Raw genomic sequence first — 18,443 nt, forward strand, 5'->3', positions numbered from 1 at the left:
GACTGGGTCTTACAGTCCTCTGGGGCTCCCCTATTGGCTCAGTGGTAAAGAATCTGCCTGCAATGCAAGAGAAGTGGGTTTGATCCCTGGTTCGGGAAGATCCCCTGGAGAAGGAAGTGGCAATCTACTCCAGTGTTCTTGCCTGGAGAATTCCTTGGACAGAGGAGCCTGGTGGGCTATAGTCCATGGAGTCATAAAGAGTCAGACAAGACAGAGTGACTAATACTTCACAATCCTTTAAGCTCTGTGTGAATTACTATGCTTTACAATATCTGAATTTTTCTTTCAATTATCAGGAAGTCAAAGGCAAGTTTCATAAAATAAAAAAAAGACATTTTATTAGAAATTAGGAAGTTGGATTTACATCATTCAAGAATAAAAGCTATATGACCTCACTAATCCTATGGTGTATTTGAGGGCCGATTTAATTGAATTAGTCAAGAGAAGACAGAGATAAAAAGGAATTATTCCTCTGCTAACAAATGAAAATGAATTGTGGGTAAAACAAGCCAGACCATCAGTTAACTTCAGAGTCTGCTAGTTCAGGTTTAGGGGGAGTGAGTCAGCGGGGCCTGTGCCCGAAACGGGTGCAACTCCAGGCAGGAGCAGGAGGGCTCTAGACTCTGAACTAAGCTCAAGGCAACTGTGTCCCCTACCCCCGCATTGGGCTCTCAAATTCTAAGAGTGAAAGTTAAGTTACACAACTGATTTTTGAAACCAACTTTTCCAAAACTTCAAAACAAACAAAAAAATGTTAAGGAGAGTCATGAGATTTTTTTTACTTCTACTTACAAATTTGTCCTCAAACCTTTTTGACTTACAATCGCATCGATGGATTTAAAGTAATTGCAGCCTGTGTGAGTGTGTCGTAAAAACCCAAGCCGGTCTCCCCAGCTGACCTCTGGAGTAAACAAACCCACTTGGAGAGATCTTTGACCACAGAACTTTTCTTTCTCTTTGGAACAATATAAAGTGGACTTCTTTGAGAAATAATTTAAGCAGCAGGAAAGAGTCTAGTAGTCAGTGAAGAATTCGCAATAGAAATATCCTCTAACACATTTCTTATTCCAGCTCACGAAGTTCCAGTCTCCCCAGCACTGGGAATGTCAGCTAACAGTTTTGATCCGCAGGCTGTGTGTGCTTAGTTTACCACGTTCGCTTATAACTCCCACTCCTTCTCCAGAGGCCATTCTGAGCTGCACCTTAAAGAAGGAACATAATGAAGTTTTACATTTTGACCTATTAAGACCCCTTTGTGTGCAAACATTTTGGGGATTTGTTCATTCCACACATTACATTGACTGCCAAGGGCAACTGGATGGGAAGAGCCCCACCTGTCAAAGCTGGGGCCCCGCCTCTTGACACAAGACTCAAGACCCCCAGGAAGGGCCCGGCATGGTTTCTGTGACTTGGAGAAACACATGAAATCACTGCTTCCTCTTTTCCTGCCTTCCTGCCCCCACATCCAAGTACATGGGACATCTAGAAGTGGGAGGCCCGCTGGTTTGCTGGAGAGACAGGTTATTGAAGCAGCTTTCTCACTGACCTTCTTTTCTCTTTCTTCTTGAACCACCATATACTCCACTGCTTGAGCAATTTTCTGAGATGCAAACAAGTTCACATTAACCCAGCGTGTGAAGCTTTCAGTAACTCTTCGTGGCTTAAAATTGTTTCCAAGGATATAATCTTTCATGATCTGGCTCCATTCCAGCTGACCACCTGGACACCTTGACTAGGATGCAAAGAATGTCCTGTCAGGTCCACTCATAGACCAAGGCTCTTTTATGGTAACTGCAGTGCTCTTTTTGGAAGGGTAGTGCTGAATTACACACGGTGTGTAGTGTGGATAAACCGTGTGGCTGCCAGAGACTTCAGAGAAAGAGGCCCCAAAGAAAGGCTAAATATACATTTCATTATTACTTCATTAGCTGAGTCATATTGTGTCTGACTCTTTGCAACCCCATGGACTGTAGTCCACCAGGCTCCTCTGTCCATGGAATTCTCCAGGCAAGAATACTGGAGTGGGTTGCCATTCACATCTCCAGGGGAATCTTCTAACCCAGAGATTGAAGCCAGGACTCCTGCATTGCAGACAGATTCTTTACCATCTGAGCCGCCAGGGAAGCCCTCATATCTGTTTTATGACTACTCAAACATTTTTGAAAGACAGAGAGCAGAAATGCATGACCTCTTAAATCTCATGTGTTGATTGCACACACATGACTCCTTTTGCTTTTGGTTTTCAGTGGATTAGGCAGAGTCAGTGATACTGTGGATGCGGTGAAGAGGTGGCAGCTGAAGTTTTGAGGAAATTTCCTGTGCCGTCATTGGAAGATTGAAGGGGCGGTTGAGGTGTAAGCGGAGGGACTTCTGCTTGTCAGAGGTCCCATTGCAAAGTTCTCTCTCTCTCTCTCCACTTTGCCAGCCAGTTCCCTTCACCATGTCTTCAGAGAGGATGAAAATTTCACCCATATATCCAAACTCAGCCAGAGTTTTACCCAGTGCAGCAAGGGAGCTGTCCCTGTGCTGGCTGCTGGGTCTAGAAGCAAGGGACCTGGTCTTTATGTCACAGAAACCAGAATCAGTGGTGGGACCAGGTATGCAGACAAGTTACAGGGTTGGGCATGCACGTAAGTCCTGTAAGGATGCAGATCGGGAGGAACTGGGAGGAGATGAAGGAAGCCCCCAAACGCCTCTGGAACCAGCTCTGGCTGTTTCCTTTAGCTAAATTCGCTCAAACATGCATGCATTTATATAAACAGCAGTGTTTCTCTCAGTGATTCTGTGGGATTTCTAAAATGTGCATCTATTTAGTCTAAGATGAAATACTGGTTATAGGATGAAAAAAAAATTAAACATGCATTCCTCAGGGCCCCGAGCCCCAACCACAGACTGAACTCCCCAAAAGAGTCATTAAATCACAATGTGTGCTTAAAATAACAGATTTGAAAGAAAAAATGTTCCAAGACATTAAACTTCAAAATGATCTCTGACTGTAATCCCTTCTGCTTTTTGGATCTGGACAGCATTTGCCCCCCTCCCCACGAAACATCAAGGGGACGACTGGCCGGGCTCCTGGGAGGGGACGCACTTGGCCTGCCGAGTGAGAACATGGCAGCTGGGCTCTGGGTGTCCCGGGGGATGCGATGTTTCAAACTAATGGCGTGTGTGTGGACATCAGTCCGGAATCAGCTTCAAAGCCCTTGGTGGTTTAGTTGCTCAATCGTGTCCGACTCTTTGTGACCCCATGGACTGTAGCCCACCAATCTCCTTTGTTCATGGGATTCTCCAGGCAAGAATACTGGAGTGGGTTGCCATTTCCTTCTCCAGGGGATCTTCCTGATTCAGGGATTGAACCCCAGGCTCCGGCATTTCAGGCAGATTCTTTACCAACTGAGCTACCAGGGAAGCTCATAGATAAGATTCTAAGAAAGTGGAGTGGCGGATATAAGCAGGTCCTCCTGGGCTGGTGAATAGGACATCCTCTGAGGAATCAGGAGGGAAAATTCAGGTGTCTTTCTTCAAGGGGCAGCCTGGTCCTTGGGGCAGGGTTCTCAGATCTGGGAAGGGACAGGAGCTTCCTGTCAAAGTCCCTGGGAAGCTTTTGCAAATTTCTCTTACCCTCCACCCCTTGGAGAGATGGGGGCGTCTGGCCTTCGCTCTCTGCTCCCCAAGAACCCCTACCCCATAGAAAGGCTAGCTGGGACAGCCACACTAGCCATGCAGGAGCAGAGAGGTGTGGGCACGGAAAGTGTGCCCAATGCAAGGATCCACGTCTCTATCCCAACCGCTGATGAAGCAGACCCAGAAGGTCAGATACGTTTCCACAGCCTTACAGTAAAAGCATGATGTTCGAGAACAGTTGCTTTCTGACTTTGATCAGCAGCCGGGTTCTTACAGTCTATCAGAGGAAGTCCACAGCCAGGGTGGGAGCGAGCGTGAACAAGATACCAGGGGAGGGGGCAACGTCCCCCTCTGTTCCAGGTCAAGCCCAAGGGCAGGGCGGGACCCTGGATGGGGAAAGAACTAGAAGCCATGTCTTAAAAGGAATGTTTCAAGCACTAAATGTTTACTGGAGACAAAACACAGAGCGTAGATAACAGGGTTTCCTCCACATGTTTGAAGCACCATTGTCTGGAGGAGGAAGGAGCTTTGTTTTGTTTGGCTCCAGAGGATAGAATTAGAACAGATAGGAAGAGGTTGTAAGGATCCAGACTTCGCATCAATAGCAAAGAACATTCTAACAGAGCTGTTTAGACAGACAGTGGTCATTCTCCAGGGAGCGAGGGGCTCTGTCTTTGAACCTGTTCAGGAAAGGCTGTGAAAGCACCTGTCAGGGATGCTGGTGGAGGTGCCTCTGATTTGGGAGGGGCGACCGGGCAACTGAGGGGTTCCTTGTAAGAGCGGAGTTCTCCATGCAGAGCCCAGGCAGCTCTCCCTGCTGGTGCTCCAGGGGAGGACGAGGGCTTGATGCCTCATTGCATCTGCAGGATGAGCTGTTTCTGAGTTGGCAAGTGGGGATACTGTAAACATTCTCCTACTCTGCTCCATGTTTGTACAAACAAATGTGTTTTTGCTGAAACTAATGTAAATACGTGCTTACTAACGAATGTACTTACCCAAGCACTGATGAGCCAACAGACCTCTCTTTCCAACCCAAATGGCTTAGCCTAGTTGTTTTATACATTAACCAATTAAAAAAACAGAGTCCACATTCGTCTTCCTTCTTAGCTACAGAAATTACTGGTAACAAATCTAAAATCGCAGAAGCTTCTAGGAAAGCAGGGATGTAGAGGTGGATGGAAACGGAAACAAGTGGGCACACAGCAGAGATGGAGCCTCAGTGTTTTGTGGGAAACTCCCACAGGGTCCAACCCCACTGCAAGAACGTGACTGCTGGTCATCCGTCCCACTGAGAAGCACAAGAACAAGCAGAGGGCTGGGTCCTTGTTAAGCTAATGGACACTCTAGTCATTGTGGAGCCAAGGGTGGTTTACCCAATGATACCCCAGTCTACAAAAGAAAACAGAGGAAAAGACCAATACACCAGAAGTATCCACACCCCAGGGCCATCCTACAGGGATTTAAAAATGAGCAGTAATTTAAACTTTGCATTACCAATAGCAGCAGAAGGATACGGGCCGTGGTTTGTGGTCCATGGTGATGGCATAATCCACAGGCTACAAACGACTGTCTCAGTGCAGCCATGGAGACCCAGCGAGGGATACACAATGGCCATGGTGACTCCATCAGAGACTGCTTGCTGCGTGAGCATTTCAGGATTTCATCCAACAATCACTTCCTACTGAACCGACTCTCATTCCTACAGAATGAGACTCCAGATTCCTAGAGAAAAGCAGAAATGTGAAATGGGAAGTTGTAACAAGAGCGGGCCGATGATCCTGGCAGATATTTTCTAAAGAGAAGTTCAGTCATTTTCCTCAGACATTTTACAGCAGTTCCTGATGACGTGGTCTTGCCAAAACCGTCACTGCTCATCACAAGGGTTTCCCGTTAAATCACATTTCATGCATCCTCTATCACTGCAGGGTGTTTGGGGGCCATGTTTCAGGAGGTGAGTGAGGATGGTATAGTATGATGTTCAGATAGAAATTGACAGAGCAGGCTTGCTTGCGGACTTGGTGTGGGAGAGGGCATGTATTATTCACTGGTTTAGAAAGAACTCTTGCCTGTAAGTCAGTGAACATGGATCCAAGCTCAGGTTCCCCAGTTCACTAGGCAACGGGCACCTAATTAAATTCCCCATCTGTTCACCAGAGGGGAACCCCTGGCTGCCCGCACCTGCAGACCAGCGTGGACCTGTCCGATGTGAACTCGGAAGCACAGGTGAGATTTGTGGGTAGCAGGGAGAGTGTGGATCCATGTAACCTCGGTTGGCATCCTGCTGCTCACCACTTATTCACTCAGGCTTTAGTTAAAGTCCCCAAGACTCAGGTTTCTCAGTTCGAAAAAAAAATTTTAGGGTGGGTTTCAGCTTTGAATAAAGTTCTGTTTGACTGCTCCCAGAGGAGGGACTTGAGAAGGGGAAGTTTTGAACAACCATCTCTCTTGGCCGACCCTGATGAAACACTTCGTGCTTTGCAGACACGGTGCTGAGTGACTTCCCGTGTTCTGTCATTTCAGCTTCATGACAGCCTCGTGAGTAGTATTGAGTGATAGTATTAACCCCACATCCAACAGGGCACGTGAGCATTAGAAGAGCTCCATACCTCATTGAATGTCACACTGTTTCCATTTTTAAGGAAACACCAGAAATTCATTCACATCAGTTACTCAGGGAACTGGCTGGTATCTGACGGTTTCCCTGGCTCTTTTTGGGGAAATAGCATCACAGCTAGCATATTAACCACCAAAGATAAGAGTGTCTTATGACTGTGGACTCTTTCCTCGCTTTTTTTTGGGGGGAGCTCAAAATGCTATTACCCAAAATGCTACTACCTTTGTTACTAGACCCAGCTCAGAATGATTTTATTTTATACACAGATCTCAACACCATTAAGACTTGCCAGTATTTTAGGCCTTTGACAGAACCTGTTTTAGAGACTGAAGACTTCTCCACATGGGAAGTCTGGCCGATGGAAGTCCAGCTGGACGAGCAGAAGGCTTCTCAGGGCCCTTTGTCTGTCCTCTCAGATCCCACGTGTTTCCTCTGTGAGATGCTCTCAGTTGCTCCTCCCCAGAGGGCATCCTGTCTGCCCTTCCCGACCTGTGGCTCTCTGCACACCTCAGAGTCAGACATGCACCTTCTCTCTGGGCAGCCGGACACTCCTGGGTCGGGGGGCCTACCCTTGCCTGCCCTTCCCCCGCATGCATTACATCTCTGGGTGTGTCTCCCTTAGAGTCTGACGCAGGTCACTTGTATCTGCCTTCCAGGTGCCTGTTCTCGGCCACGCTTAAGTTGCAGCATTTGTCTCCGTGTGCCGTGCCCCTCAGACCACCGTTTATCATCTCATTCATCTCTTTCCCACAGTCGACTTCTTGTCCTTTCCACGTTAAGTGGCATCTCACCACGATTCCAAGTGAGGTTGGACATCGGCTTCAGAAACACCCATTGCTGAGGGTGAGTATAGTTCCTTCATTTTCCAGCTGGAGACTTGAGTCTCAGAGAGGTTAAGTGATCACTCCAGGTCACACAGCTTCTAAACTGCAGACCCAGAGTAAGCCCTTGTCAGGGAATGAGGAAGACCTGAGCAAGTAGAAACTCACCATCTTGTATCCTGCTCCTTCAGAAGGTTCCCCAAACTCAAGTGGAGCTTCGACGGATCACCAATTTTCCTCTGCTTCTCCTTCCCAGACCTGAGGGCTGCAAGCTGCTGGGAAGGTATATGGATTCATCATTCTCTGTGGGGCTGTTCCTGCACATTGCTCTACATGTGGGTAGTGGTCCACGTTTTTCGTCTGCCTTCCTTGTCGCACGGAGGGTCTGCTTTCTCTTTTAGCTGATTGATGATCCCAGTAGCACCTGCCCACACCCCCCTCCCCCGCCACATTTCTCTTGTGTGTATGCGTGCTAAGTCACTTCAGTTGCATCCAACTCTTTGAGACCCCATGGATTGTAGCCTGCCAGGCTCCTCTGTCCATGGAATTCTCCAGGCAAGAATACTGGAGTGGGTTGACATTCTCTTCTCCAGGGAATCTTCCCAACCTAGGGATCAAATCCAGGTCTCTTGCATCCCTTGTATTGGCAAGCAGGTTCTTTACCACTAGCACCACCTGGGAAAACCCATGTTTCTCTAAGGCGGACAGATTCTGCTTTGGCTGCTGTAAGAAAAACCACAGGCTGGGCAGCTTAAACAGCAACCAATTTTTTCTCAGGGTTTTGAAGGCTGGGAGTCCAAGATCAAGGTGCCAGAAGATTGTATATCACAGACGGAAGGGGAAAGCTCCCCTGTCTCTTCTTTCAAGGTCACCAGTTCCATCATGAGACCTCCCCCCACCAAGATCTAATTACCTCCCAAAGGTAATTACCTCTTAATTACTTTTAATTACCTCCAAGAAACCATCCCATGGGGTCAGAGTTCCAGCATTTGAATTTGGGAGACACGAGCCTGTGGTCACAGTGGATCCCAAGGCTGCACACTGTGCGCTCGGCAGGGGCAGCTCCATGCAAGCGTGTCTGCCGAGTGCTGGAGGGCTTGAGGTTGGCTGTGATGGAGTGTTTATACCATGGAGACCAGCAAATTCCATAAAGCAGGCCTTTCTTCTCTTAGAGAGATGGTCATCAGTAGACCCTTAATTGGTCTACTTAATTATCTTTTCTCCCATGACCTGTTCTGCTACTTTATCATACATTAAGTTCCCCAAATACAAGGATCTGTGTCTGAGCTCTCTATGCCATTCTGTTGGCCTATTTATGTTCTTTGATGAGTGGCATCCAGTTTTTAAAATGTGCCTGTGAAGCATATCTTAATAGCTCATGGAACACAATTCCACTCTTCTTTTTCAAAGTTGACATAACTTTTCACAGACAATTAGACATTAGAATATTATGCCACATATATTTCAGAGCCAGTTCACCAAATACATTAAAATATAGCTCTGACATTTGATTGAGTTGTTTTAAAATTATAGAACAGTGCTGGGAGAATTAATTTGTTAAAAATTTGTCATTCTATCCAAGAACATGATTAATTCTCCATTTACTCAAAGACTATTTTACAAAATTTAATTAAATTGTAACATTTTCTAAGCAGATTTTATTCGTAATTTGTTAGTTTCTGATGCTGCACAGATATTGTTACAACTGTGAATGGCAGCTTACTTTTTTTTCTGTTTTCTAGTTGATTAGCTCAGAATGCTGTTGAGTTGTAAAATTTGATTTTTGGTAATCTCTCTTTGCTTCTGTTGGATTTTTTGAATTTTCTATGATCACAGTGTCTGAAAATAATGATATATTTATCTCTCCCCTTTTAACTATTACACTGCCTCTCTTCCTCTTTCTGATGATGATGACCACCTCCTACAGTACCAGGTTCAGCTGTGGCAATGATAATAAACAGTTAACAGATCTTGATCTAGAAATGACCTCAATATTGGAACTATCAACGAGATGCTAAATATGTAAAATATTTAAATGAAGACATCAAATGTGTTAAAGAATCCAGCGCAGCAGATGGACAACATGCAGGAACAGATGGAGAATTTTGGCAGAGAGATAGAAACTATAAAAAGAATCAAATGGCAATGCCAGTAATAATAAAAAAAAAGAGAACATACTATCAGAGAAGAACTCCTTCAATGAACTTATCAGCAAACTGGCCACATCCAAATAAAAAAAAATAGTGACCACAGATAGGTCAATAGAAATTAAACCAAGTGAAACTCAAAGAACAAAGAGACCAAAACAACAAAGCAAAACATGTAAGAGCTGTAGGACAATTTAGGATCCACATGATTGAAGAGGAAGGGAAGAGGATGGGCAAAGGAAATACGTGAAGAAAATTATTTTAAATGAGAGAATCAACAAACTACAGATGCAAGAAGCGCAGGAAAATGGAAATCAGAAAAACAAACAAACCTAGATACATCATAATCAAACCCCTGGAGACAAAAGATAAAAGAGAAAAATCTTGAAGGCAGCAGCAGAAGAAAACTTACAAAGAGGGAAAAAATGATAGCCAATTTCTCTTCAGAAATTTATCAAGCCTGAGGAAAGTCAAGAGATGTCTTTAGACTACGGAAAGAAAAATCAATAAACCCAGTGTTCTGTGTCCAGTGAAAATATCTTACAGAAATGAAGACAGAACAAAGACTTTTTAACAAAAGCTGAAAGAATTCACTGCCAAGAAATATTGAAGAAAGTTTTTCAGGAAGAAAGAACAGGCTAGCAGATGGAAATGTGGTTGAACACAAAGAAAAGAGGGATGATGGAAATAATAAAAATAATGTTCCATATAATAGGCACTTCTCTTACTTTTAATATCTTTGAAAGATCATTGAATACTCAAAGGAAAAATATTAACAATGTGGGGCTTATGACATACATAGAAGTAAACTGAATGACAACAATAACATTACACACACACACACACACACACACACACACACACACACTTGCTATAATAAAAGACTTAAATAGATCCAGAATCTTCCAACATAATATCCAAATATCCAGGATATAATTGAAAACCGCTCATCATGCCATGAATGAGGGAAATCTCAACTTGAATGAGAAAAGACAATTTAATAGAGGCTAGCCCTGAAGTGACACAGAGGTTGAAATGATCTAACAAAGATTTCACAGCAGCCATCACAAAAATGCTTCAACAGGCAATTTTGAACATGTTTGAAACAAATGGAAAATATACAGTCTCAGCAAAGACATAAAAGAAGTACAAAGAAAAAAAGAAGAGGCAAATGGGAATTTTGTAACTTAAATATATGTGTGTGTGTGCTCAGTCATGTCTGATTCTTTGCAACCCCATGGACTGTAGTCTACCATATTCCTCTTGTCTATGGGACTTCCCAAGCAAGAATACTAGAGAGCTTTGCCATTTCCTTCTCCAGGGATCTTCCCAACCCAGGGATCAAACCCAAGCCTTCTGTGTCTCCTGCACTGGCAAGCAGATTCTTTACCACATGGCATCTGAAAATGTAAAATATATAAACTGGAGGGCCACTCACTGAGTCTGTGATGGTGGTTCTCTGAGGAGGGGTGAGCAAGTTTTACTTGGGGGTCAGAGTTTGATGCAAATTTGTCATCTTCTACATATTTCATTTTAATAAAACCCAGAAAGAAAAACTAAATACTAACTTTCTTGTCTTTTATAGGGAGCATTTGGATGTTTATACATGCTTCTGCTTTAAATGAAAAAAGAAGGAAGAAGATCTTTAGAATAAAGGCCGGTGAGCACTTGTGCCCTGCAGGTGAGGGGTGCCAGGTCCACTGGGAGGACGATCTCAGTGATGCTAAAAGCTGAGAAGATGGCCTTTTAAATTCTTACATAAAATGGTCATAAATCTGTCCTTTGATTGCTCTGAACGTTAATATATGTGCTCTGTACAAAAGAGCTCTGTGCTTACTAGGAATAAAGTGTGTGCAAGAAAAATGTGGAGTCTGGGTCCTGTCAAGATTAAAATTTTGCATCCACTGGAGTGTGTTACCATTCCCTTCTCCAGGAGATCTTCCTGACCTGGGGATCGAACCCACGTCACCTATGTTGCAGGCAGATTCTTTACCGTGGAGCCACCGGGGAAGCCCTAGAGCACTCACCACAGCAAAAGTTGCATGACTCAGATAAGAGGTGCTTGTTGCTATGGAAACTTTGAAGACTCAGTAACGACTTTGGGATTATTTTATCATCTGGTTGGTAGGGTTATATGAGGACCAAGTGATGTATTTGTATAATCTACTGCATTCTCTTAACTAATGTAAGGGTAGGCGACTATTTTCAGTGTACTTACTAAGAGGTAAGAAGTTCGTGGTGATGGAATAGCCACGTCCCAGATTTTGTTTTCATCTGATAATTTGATATCATGGCCTTGAAGATAAGTATAAAGCACAGGAAGACTAGTGTCTGTTTGGGGCAGAGTATCTGATTAGTTTTTAATCAGTTACTGGGAGAGCCACTGGCATCTCTCGGTTCCTAAGAAAATGCAGTTGGAAGATGTGATGTAAATGAGATGGAAACTGCTTCACGCATCTGCGCCAACTTTGCCTGGTTGAATGATTTTCTAGAATCACATTAGAGCCTATTCATTATTTGGAGATTGAAGGCCAGCTTCTCACAGACTCCTCCACCCAGGGAGCCATTGCCCTTGAGAGCTCTGAGAGGCTCTCCTGGCAAAGCGCAGGCTGCTCACCATCTGTCTCCCTGCGTTGAGAGGGGGCGGCTGAGAGGAGATGGGAGGTGCCATGGATGGATCTGTGGGCGTCAGGCAAGAGTGGGGACACCTCCCCTCCCCCATGCCCTGCCCACAGGAGGCGTTAGGGCCCCTTCTTGGCTTGGGCTACTCCTGCTGAGAAGGGGATACAAGGCTGAAATCACTCAGAGCAGCAGCCGATCGAAAATCAATTTATACTTAGGTTTAAAGTCTTATATATACTAAAGGACACCTGTGCCATTTCTTACTGGTAGGCTCTGCACATTTGTGAAGTTAGGGAATACCAATATTGTATATGCAAGGATGAGCAGGAGATGAAGATCTGGAAACTCAAATCCTGAATTGGGGTCTGGTTGGGGGAGGGGAGGGGAGGGGGAAAGAGGGTGATCAAGAATTTGCTTTTCTGATAAAGGTTCTTTTTAGGCTGAAAATGCTCTTGGCATAATGAGTTAGATAAATTTATTATCATCTGTTTTTCCTTTTATTTGAACAAAAACAGCCCATTTCTTAGGACCCATTTCTTGGTATTGTTTAATCGCAGGGATCTGTGATTTGAAAAACCAATGCCCATCCATCCGCCTAGTCCGTGGTTTCAGCTACGAGGCCCAGAGAACTGAAGCGAGAACTCTGGGTTCCCAGCCCAGGGACCTCCATCACGGGGGAAGTCACTCAGACCACCAAGCTTTCGGTCTTTTGATGAAAACTGGGGTCAGCCTCCTAGGATGACATTGAATTCCAGCGCAGAGCAGCAGGAGACAGCTGAGGGGAAGGACCTGCATCCTGCGTCACCTCCCCAGCCTCAGGGGTCCTGAGTGGCTACCTGTCCTGTGCCCTCCTCACCCCTCGGGGCCCCTCAGACCCTCAGGTGCAGCAGGAAGGGGCTCAGGCCGACACGGTTTCACCTGAGCATGCAGCCCGAGCCTCCTGCTCTTTGTCACGACAACAGCCTTCAGTGGGTCTTCCAGGGCATCAAGGGAGAGCAGAGCAAGGGTGCTGACTCTGGGGACATGTCCACAGCAATTCCTGGGGCAGGAGCTCAGAGACATCATCTGAGAACAAAGTCTGTCCCCCGAGGGCGCATCTCAGGGGTCAGTGGGGTGCCTGGGTCCTCCTCACCCTGCTGTTCATAAAGCAGGAGCAGCTGCTCCTCGTACTTTAAAACCTAACTTCTAAAGACCCACAAGTTTCTCTCCACGTGGCTGAAACTCCAGGCCATGGTCCTGGAGCTGTCTGGTCTGCACGGGTGCAGAGGGGTGCAGCCTTGTATCCTGGTCGCTTAAGGGCACAGCATCAAGCAGGTCAGCTCTAAGAAGTCCAAGGCTTGCTGTCGCTGTCTCCCTTGGGTGAATGTTGGTAAGATTTAACGTCTTCCTAACATGCAAAACCATGCTCATCCACGCACACAGAAGGGCAAGTGCATGTCCGCTCAGTTGCTCAGTCATATCCGACTCTTGAGACCCTATGGACTGTAGCCCGCCAGGCTTCTCTGTCCATGGGATTTCTCAGGCAGGAATACTGGAGTGGGTAGCCATTCTCTCCTCCAGGGCATTTCCTGTCCCAGGGATTGGACCCACATCTCTTGTGTCTCCCGCATTGCCAGGCGGATCCTTTACCACTGAGCCACCTGGGAAGAACAGAGGGCACAGGAAGGCCTAACTCCTAGCCAAGCACCCAGCAAGAATTTGCACATCTTGTAGATATATTAAAATAGTTTACTCTTCTTCAGGCTGTACTCTGATGGGTTGTCTTCCCCAGGGGATGAGCACCTTGAGATGAAAGAAACAGAACAGGACAGAAGAGGACGGATGAATAAACTGAACGTCCACACATCTCTCGAGGGAGCCAGTGTGTCTGGGGAGGATGGGTGGTCCCCTGTGGCCCACCCACATCCTTCCTTCTTCTGAGATGATCCCACACACCTCCCTTGGCATCCCGGGCCAGGGGTGCATGGACCGCAGTGTCCACAACCCCCTGATGATACGACCTATACTCGCAGGCTCCTGAGAGGTGTAATTATGCAGCCAGGGTTCTGAAAAGGCTGGTAAAACATCAGAAGCTTCACAGCAATATTTCCACACTAAGAGAGATTTGCCATCGTGAAAAAAAAAGAGGTTCCTTTATGTGGCATGGCGCCCTCCTTGGCGGTGGGATCACTGGATGCATAAATTTGATTTTCAGACTCAAAGCTCCTGATGCCTTTTGTAACTGGCTGGGTAATCCTCGGCCACCCGGCCCCCACTGTCCACTCAGACTACCCATCACTGGAAGGCAAGCTCCCTTTAGGAGTTTCTGAATTTCCGCAGAGGCTGAAAAAGCTCCCTAGCAACTCCGACAGCTTCACATCCATGCCCGGGGTAGGGAGGTCGGGGGGGGGGCGGAGATTTACTCGGCTGGTCCCCACCCCCACCCCAGCCCTGGCACACAAAAAGGCTTCTATTTTTTCCAGGGATTACACACAGGGCAGAGAAAGGAGCAGCGAGGGCACGTGACGTGGGGGGGTGGATGCTGGTGTGAATGGCTGGCTGAGCAGGGCTTTGAGCCTGCAGCTAATTTACTGCCTGGGTTTCCTTCCCTGTGGCTTTGAAGGGGCCGTTGTACTCCACCCACCAGAGTCATAATCGCCCTGCCTATCCGCCCAACCACCCAAGGAACTCCAAATCACTCTGATTTATTTGAAATAAAATTGAATAAAAGGGGTGCTCGAGAAATCCTTATCCCTAAAGCCCATTGCTTCAACGCCAAGTTTCTGATAAGGCCTACGAGAGCACCTTATTCCGGCCGGAGAGGGGCTTCTGAGCTCAGCCCCCAGGCTGGCCTGGCTCTGAAGGGAGTGTGAGGGCCCAGCCCCAAGTCTCTACCCCCCTGTCTTGTGCCTGAAGATCCCCAGTGTCTCTCCTCCAGCCTTTTCTCTGAGCATGGAGTCCGAGCAGGACAAGCTGGGGTTGGTCTTTCTGCCGGGGTTGGTCTTTCTGCCAATCGGTCTGATCAGAGCTAATGCCTTCCTCTGTTCCTGGAGGTTCGGGGCAGCCAGAGAGAATGAGGCCCTAAGAGGATTAAGCACCCGGAGAGGAGAGAAGCTGCGAGCAAACTGCAGGAGTCGAAGAGGGGGAAACGGCACAAAAGATCACAGACTCTGAAATCCATGAGTACGCGTTCCTTTCTCTCATCTCCAATTCTAGTGGCAAATTAGGAAAAATGAAGATGCCAAGTTTTGACTCCAGTTTTAAATGGTGCAGGGTCACCAGTCTGCCAGCTCCTCTGTGCACTCACAGACCCAATAACTAGGAAAAATGGCTTAAAAACACATTAGGATTCAACAGTGCCTTAAAATATGATTTTAAGAACCATCATTTTCAAATTAGCATTTTTCTGGCTCAGAACAAAGTTAAGCTTCATAACACTGCAGTATGAGAATCAGTTAAACAAAGATTGCTTATACCTGAGATGTGGGGCCCTTCCACAACATCCCTGTCTCAGAAACAAAATTTAAATACAAGATGATTTATCATTTATTAAGGAAAAGTGAATTTGGAAGTTAAAGATGGCTGAATTTGTGTGATGTAAATGGCATAGAGTAATCAGGTGTGTTCTTTCATTGCATTCTTCTCGTCTGTAATCACTCACCCTCATGTCTCAGTTCTGTGACTATAATTTGGACCCAAATGGACCATTCAGCCTGATGACAAGCAGTGCACAGTGTCATTTATAGCTAGGAGGTTTGAATAAAACTTGACAACCTCATTGCATCATTGTGGAACCTCACAAATGCTCCCGACCCTCCGCCTCATCTCAACCCCATCCCATGATGTGAAAATGGATTCTGGAAATCAGAGCAGGGCTCAGGGCCCTGGTCACATGGGGAGGTGAGGGTGGGGTTGCAGGGCCCCCGGCCTTGCATGGTTCCCCTGACAACTGCCTGCATCTGGAGCACATTAAATAACCTCATCCTTTATGTGGGCCCATTACGTTCTATCAAAGTCATTATCAATGATCAACCAAGGGCAGAAGACATTTGAAGTCAAAATGTAGAGGAAATATTAATACTTAACAATGAAGAAAGGGATCTACATGAAACAGCATTGCCAGTAACGGTTACAAGGAAACAGGTGCTGGGCCTGCTGTGCGTCCCTTAAACTCACTGGTTTGGGTGATATTTTTTGAATCAGGTGACACTGGGAACTTTAGCTCTCACACATTTGAGAAGAAGCACAGCCCATGTGTAAGCTGGTGTGTATCTTGAATGGCACTCAGAAGGTCATGGCCAGGAAGCCGGGTTTTTGGCGTATTGTTATCGATGAAGGGAAAACGTTCACAAGAACACCTCTCTGAGAAAGGGGCCCCAAAACAGCGTGGCTCTAAAGGAAATCTTTCCCACGGGACCCAGTCCCCCAAAAATCGATGATAGAGGGGCCACCATGACCCCACCGTTCACAAAGGGCTGCCTTCCAACCTGGGAGAGGCTCCACAGGACAGTGACTCCTCGGGGGACCCACCCCCAGTTTCTGGAAATCGAGCCTTAGACACTGGTGCTCCAAGCGTGTGTTTCTACCTCGGGCAGAGACCCGGCTTCTGTGCTGCAGGGACGGCCCCGGCCCCGATGTGACTCCCGGACACAGAGACTGAGTCCATCAAACCATGCTGGTTTCTACCTGCGTGTAGCAGACAAGTGTGCACGTGCTCACTTGAGGGCACTGGGGTGGGGAAGGGAGCCAGCAGGCCCCCTCCTCAGCCGGTCGGGAGGGAAGACGAAGGCACTTCTGCCTTTCCTGCCAAAATATGCAAAGTCTGATCACGTGCATGCAAGAGAGAGGACGCTGGGCTCAGGATCCAGGTCTTGCTTCCCGCCAGCACCAGAGCAGAGATGTGGCCGGAAACGCTGGCCTGGAGGAAGCCCCACAGAGGAGTGGCCACCTGGCACCTGTGTAAATGTCCGCCCCAGCAAGAGTGACCCAACCATCACCTCCACGTTGTTCGAGCCTGAGCTCCCCCTCAACCTGAGCCTGTTTCTTGGCACATCTGTTGGCCCCTACCTGGCTGAGCTCCCTCCTCACCGCAGGAAACCTCCCCGAGGTGAGGTAGCCCCCTCACCCTGACATCAAGTGCTCGGCGTGGAAATAGCCCAGCTGGGCGCCTTCTCCAGCCAGGATACTCGCCAGCCCACGTCCATTGTTTGCAGAGTACACAGAGTCCACGGTCAACATCCATAGGAAAGGAGGGGCTTTCCCAGCAGGCAACTCTGGCAGCTCTCAAACACCCTGGCACCTTCCCATCCACCCCTACTTTCTCACCTGCCCCATACCTTCTTACCTACCCCTCACCTTCTCACCTGCCCCCACTTTCCCACCTTCCCCCTACCTATTCACCTGGCCCCCACCTTCTCACATATCCCCCACTTTCCCACCTGCCCCCACCCTCCCACCTTCCCACCTGCCCTCACCTTCTCACCGTCCCCCCATGCCCACTCTCCAGCCTCCCCAGCCCCGAGGGAGGCAGTGGGTGCTTTTGGCAGGTATGACCAGGTGTTGTTATGCTCCCAAACTGATGCAAGAAAGCACTCTTGTTAGGTCGATCGATGAACAAGTGGTGTGAGCACTCACAGAAAGCATACTCGCATGTTATCCCCAGGGCTTTAGCTTTCCTGAAACCCAAGCACATCCAGTTCTATGGCCATATCATAGAACTGACTTGGACATAAGACGGATAAATTATCCATGGATCTTTATAAAGTTCCATAATGTTGCTTAAATAAGTACATGAAGAAATGAACTTGGAAAGTAAACATGTCACCCCACCTGTGCACACTCACAGCATCACCAACTAGTGTCAGCCCCCCAAAGGTACCATGATTAGCATCATAAACTGGACAAAAACCATCTCTGAGTGACAAAGCCCGGTCCAGGTAGGCCTGCGAGGAGACCATTTCATTTCCTGTGGCGAGGTGAATTATTTCAGTATTTCTGATGCTGTGCATACTAAGAGTAAGCTCGCCATTCAGATTTAGCCTTTCCCATTCCAAATCCTACCCCCCCAGAAATAACCTAAGAAAAACTTTAATGACTTGTGCAAAATAGGGGGAAATTGAAATCAACTCAAATACCCTCAGAATAATTTGCAGGAAAGGGATGTTTTAGATCTTTCAAAGTCATGAGAGCGTGGGGTTCAAGTTGATGAAAGGGGGTTTGGGGGGCCTTCCCAGGTATAAAAACCCCCCTGTGTCCTGATTCTCATTTGTAGGAAAAAAGGCTTTTGTCTGCCAGGCCTTCCCCAAATTCCAAAGAGCAGGCTCCAGCAGTTCATGATTAGGATAAGCAAGTCACCTTACTGTCTGAGCTCCTCCTGAAGGAATACAGGTTGTTAGACCCTGATGCATACCTGTAAGATGTTCTGTAGAAACTAAGACCCCCACCCAGGTGGAGGATGGTGACCACATGCTGACCACAGCATGCAAAACCCGGACTGGTTGGAACATCACCCAGTTACCTCACAACAACCAATCAGAAGAAGGTCCACCAGCCGCTCGTGCAGCCTTCAACCCTCTCCCCTCACAGTGTCTTTAAATACCTTGAAAGCCATCAGGGAGTGTGGGTCTCTGGAGTATG

General features: G+C 47.0%; 1 protein-coding gene across 3 annotated transcripts; it reads left to right on the forward strand.

The window, feature by feature from the left end:
* Positions 1 to 5,223: 5,223 nt before the first annotated feature.
* LOC145534357 (uncharacterized) lies at positions 5,224 to 11,069 on the forward strand. Of its 3 annotated transcripts, XM_081561667.1 has the most exons (6): positions 5,224 to 5,575; positions 5,779 to 5,847; positions 6,992 to 7,081; positions 7,251 to 7,342; positions 7,837 to 7,981; positions 10,792 to 11,069. In XM_081561667.1, exons 1-5 carry the CDS (start codon positions 5,564 to 5,566, stop codon positions 7,943 to 7,945), a joined length of 372 nt encoding a protein of 123 aa, XP_081417793.1. In that variant the 5' UTR covers positions 5,224 to 5,563; the 3' UTR covers positions 7,946 to 7,981; positions 10,792 to 11,069. The 3 variants fall into 3 exon arrangements, 1 of the variants encoding a protein (XP_081417793.1); XR_014074493.1 differs by lacking the exon at positions 5,779 to 5,847 and having other exon boundaries at positions 6,895 to 7,081; XR_014074492.1 differs by lacking the exons at positions 5,779 to 5,847; positions 10,792 to 11,069 and having other exon boundaries at positions 5,255 to 5,575; positions 7,837 to 10,373.
* The last annotated feature ends 7,374 nt before the right edge of the window (positions 11,070 to 18,443 follow it).

This window comes from Giraffa tippelskirchi, chromosome 14 (genome assembly GCF_054371585.1).
Source record: "Giraffa tippelskirchi isolate mGirTip1 chromosome 14, T2T-mGirTip1v1.2.pri, whole genome shotgun sequence".
NCBI classification, from domain to species: domain Eukaryota; kingdom Metazoa; phylum Chordata; class Mammalia; order Artiodactyla; family Giraffidae; genus Giraffa; species Giraffa tippelskirchi.

Excerpts from the sequence above, each read along its gene's own strand:
- LOC145534357 (XM_081561667.1), top strand. Across the intron at positions 5,848-6,991 it reads ATGTGAACTCGGAAGCACAG|TCGACTTCTTGTCCTTTCCA; the intron begins GTGAGATTTGTG and ends TCTTTCCCACAG. Across the intron at positions 7,082-7,250 it reads AGAAACACCCATTGCTGAGG|AAGGTTCCCCAAACTCAAGT; the intron begins GTGAGTATAGTT and ends CTGCTCCTTCAG.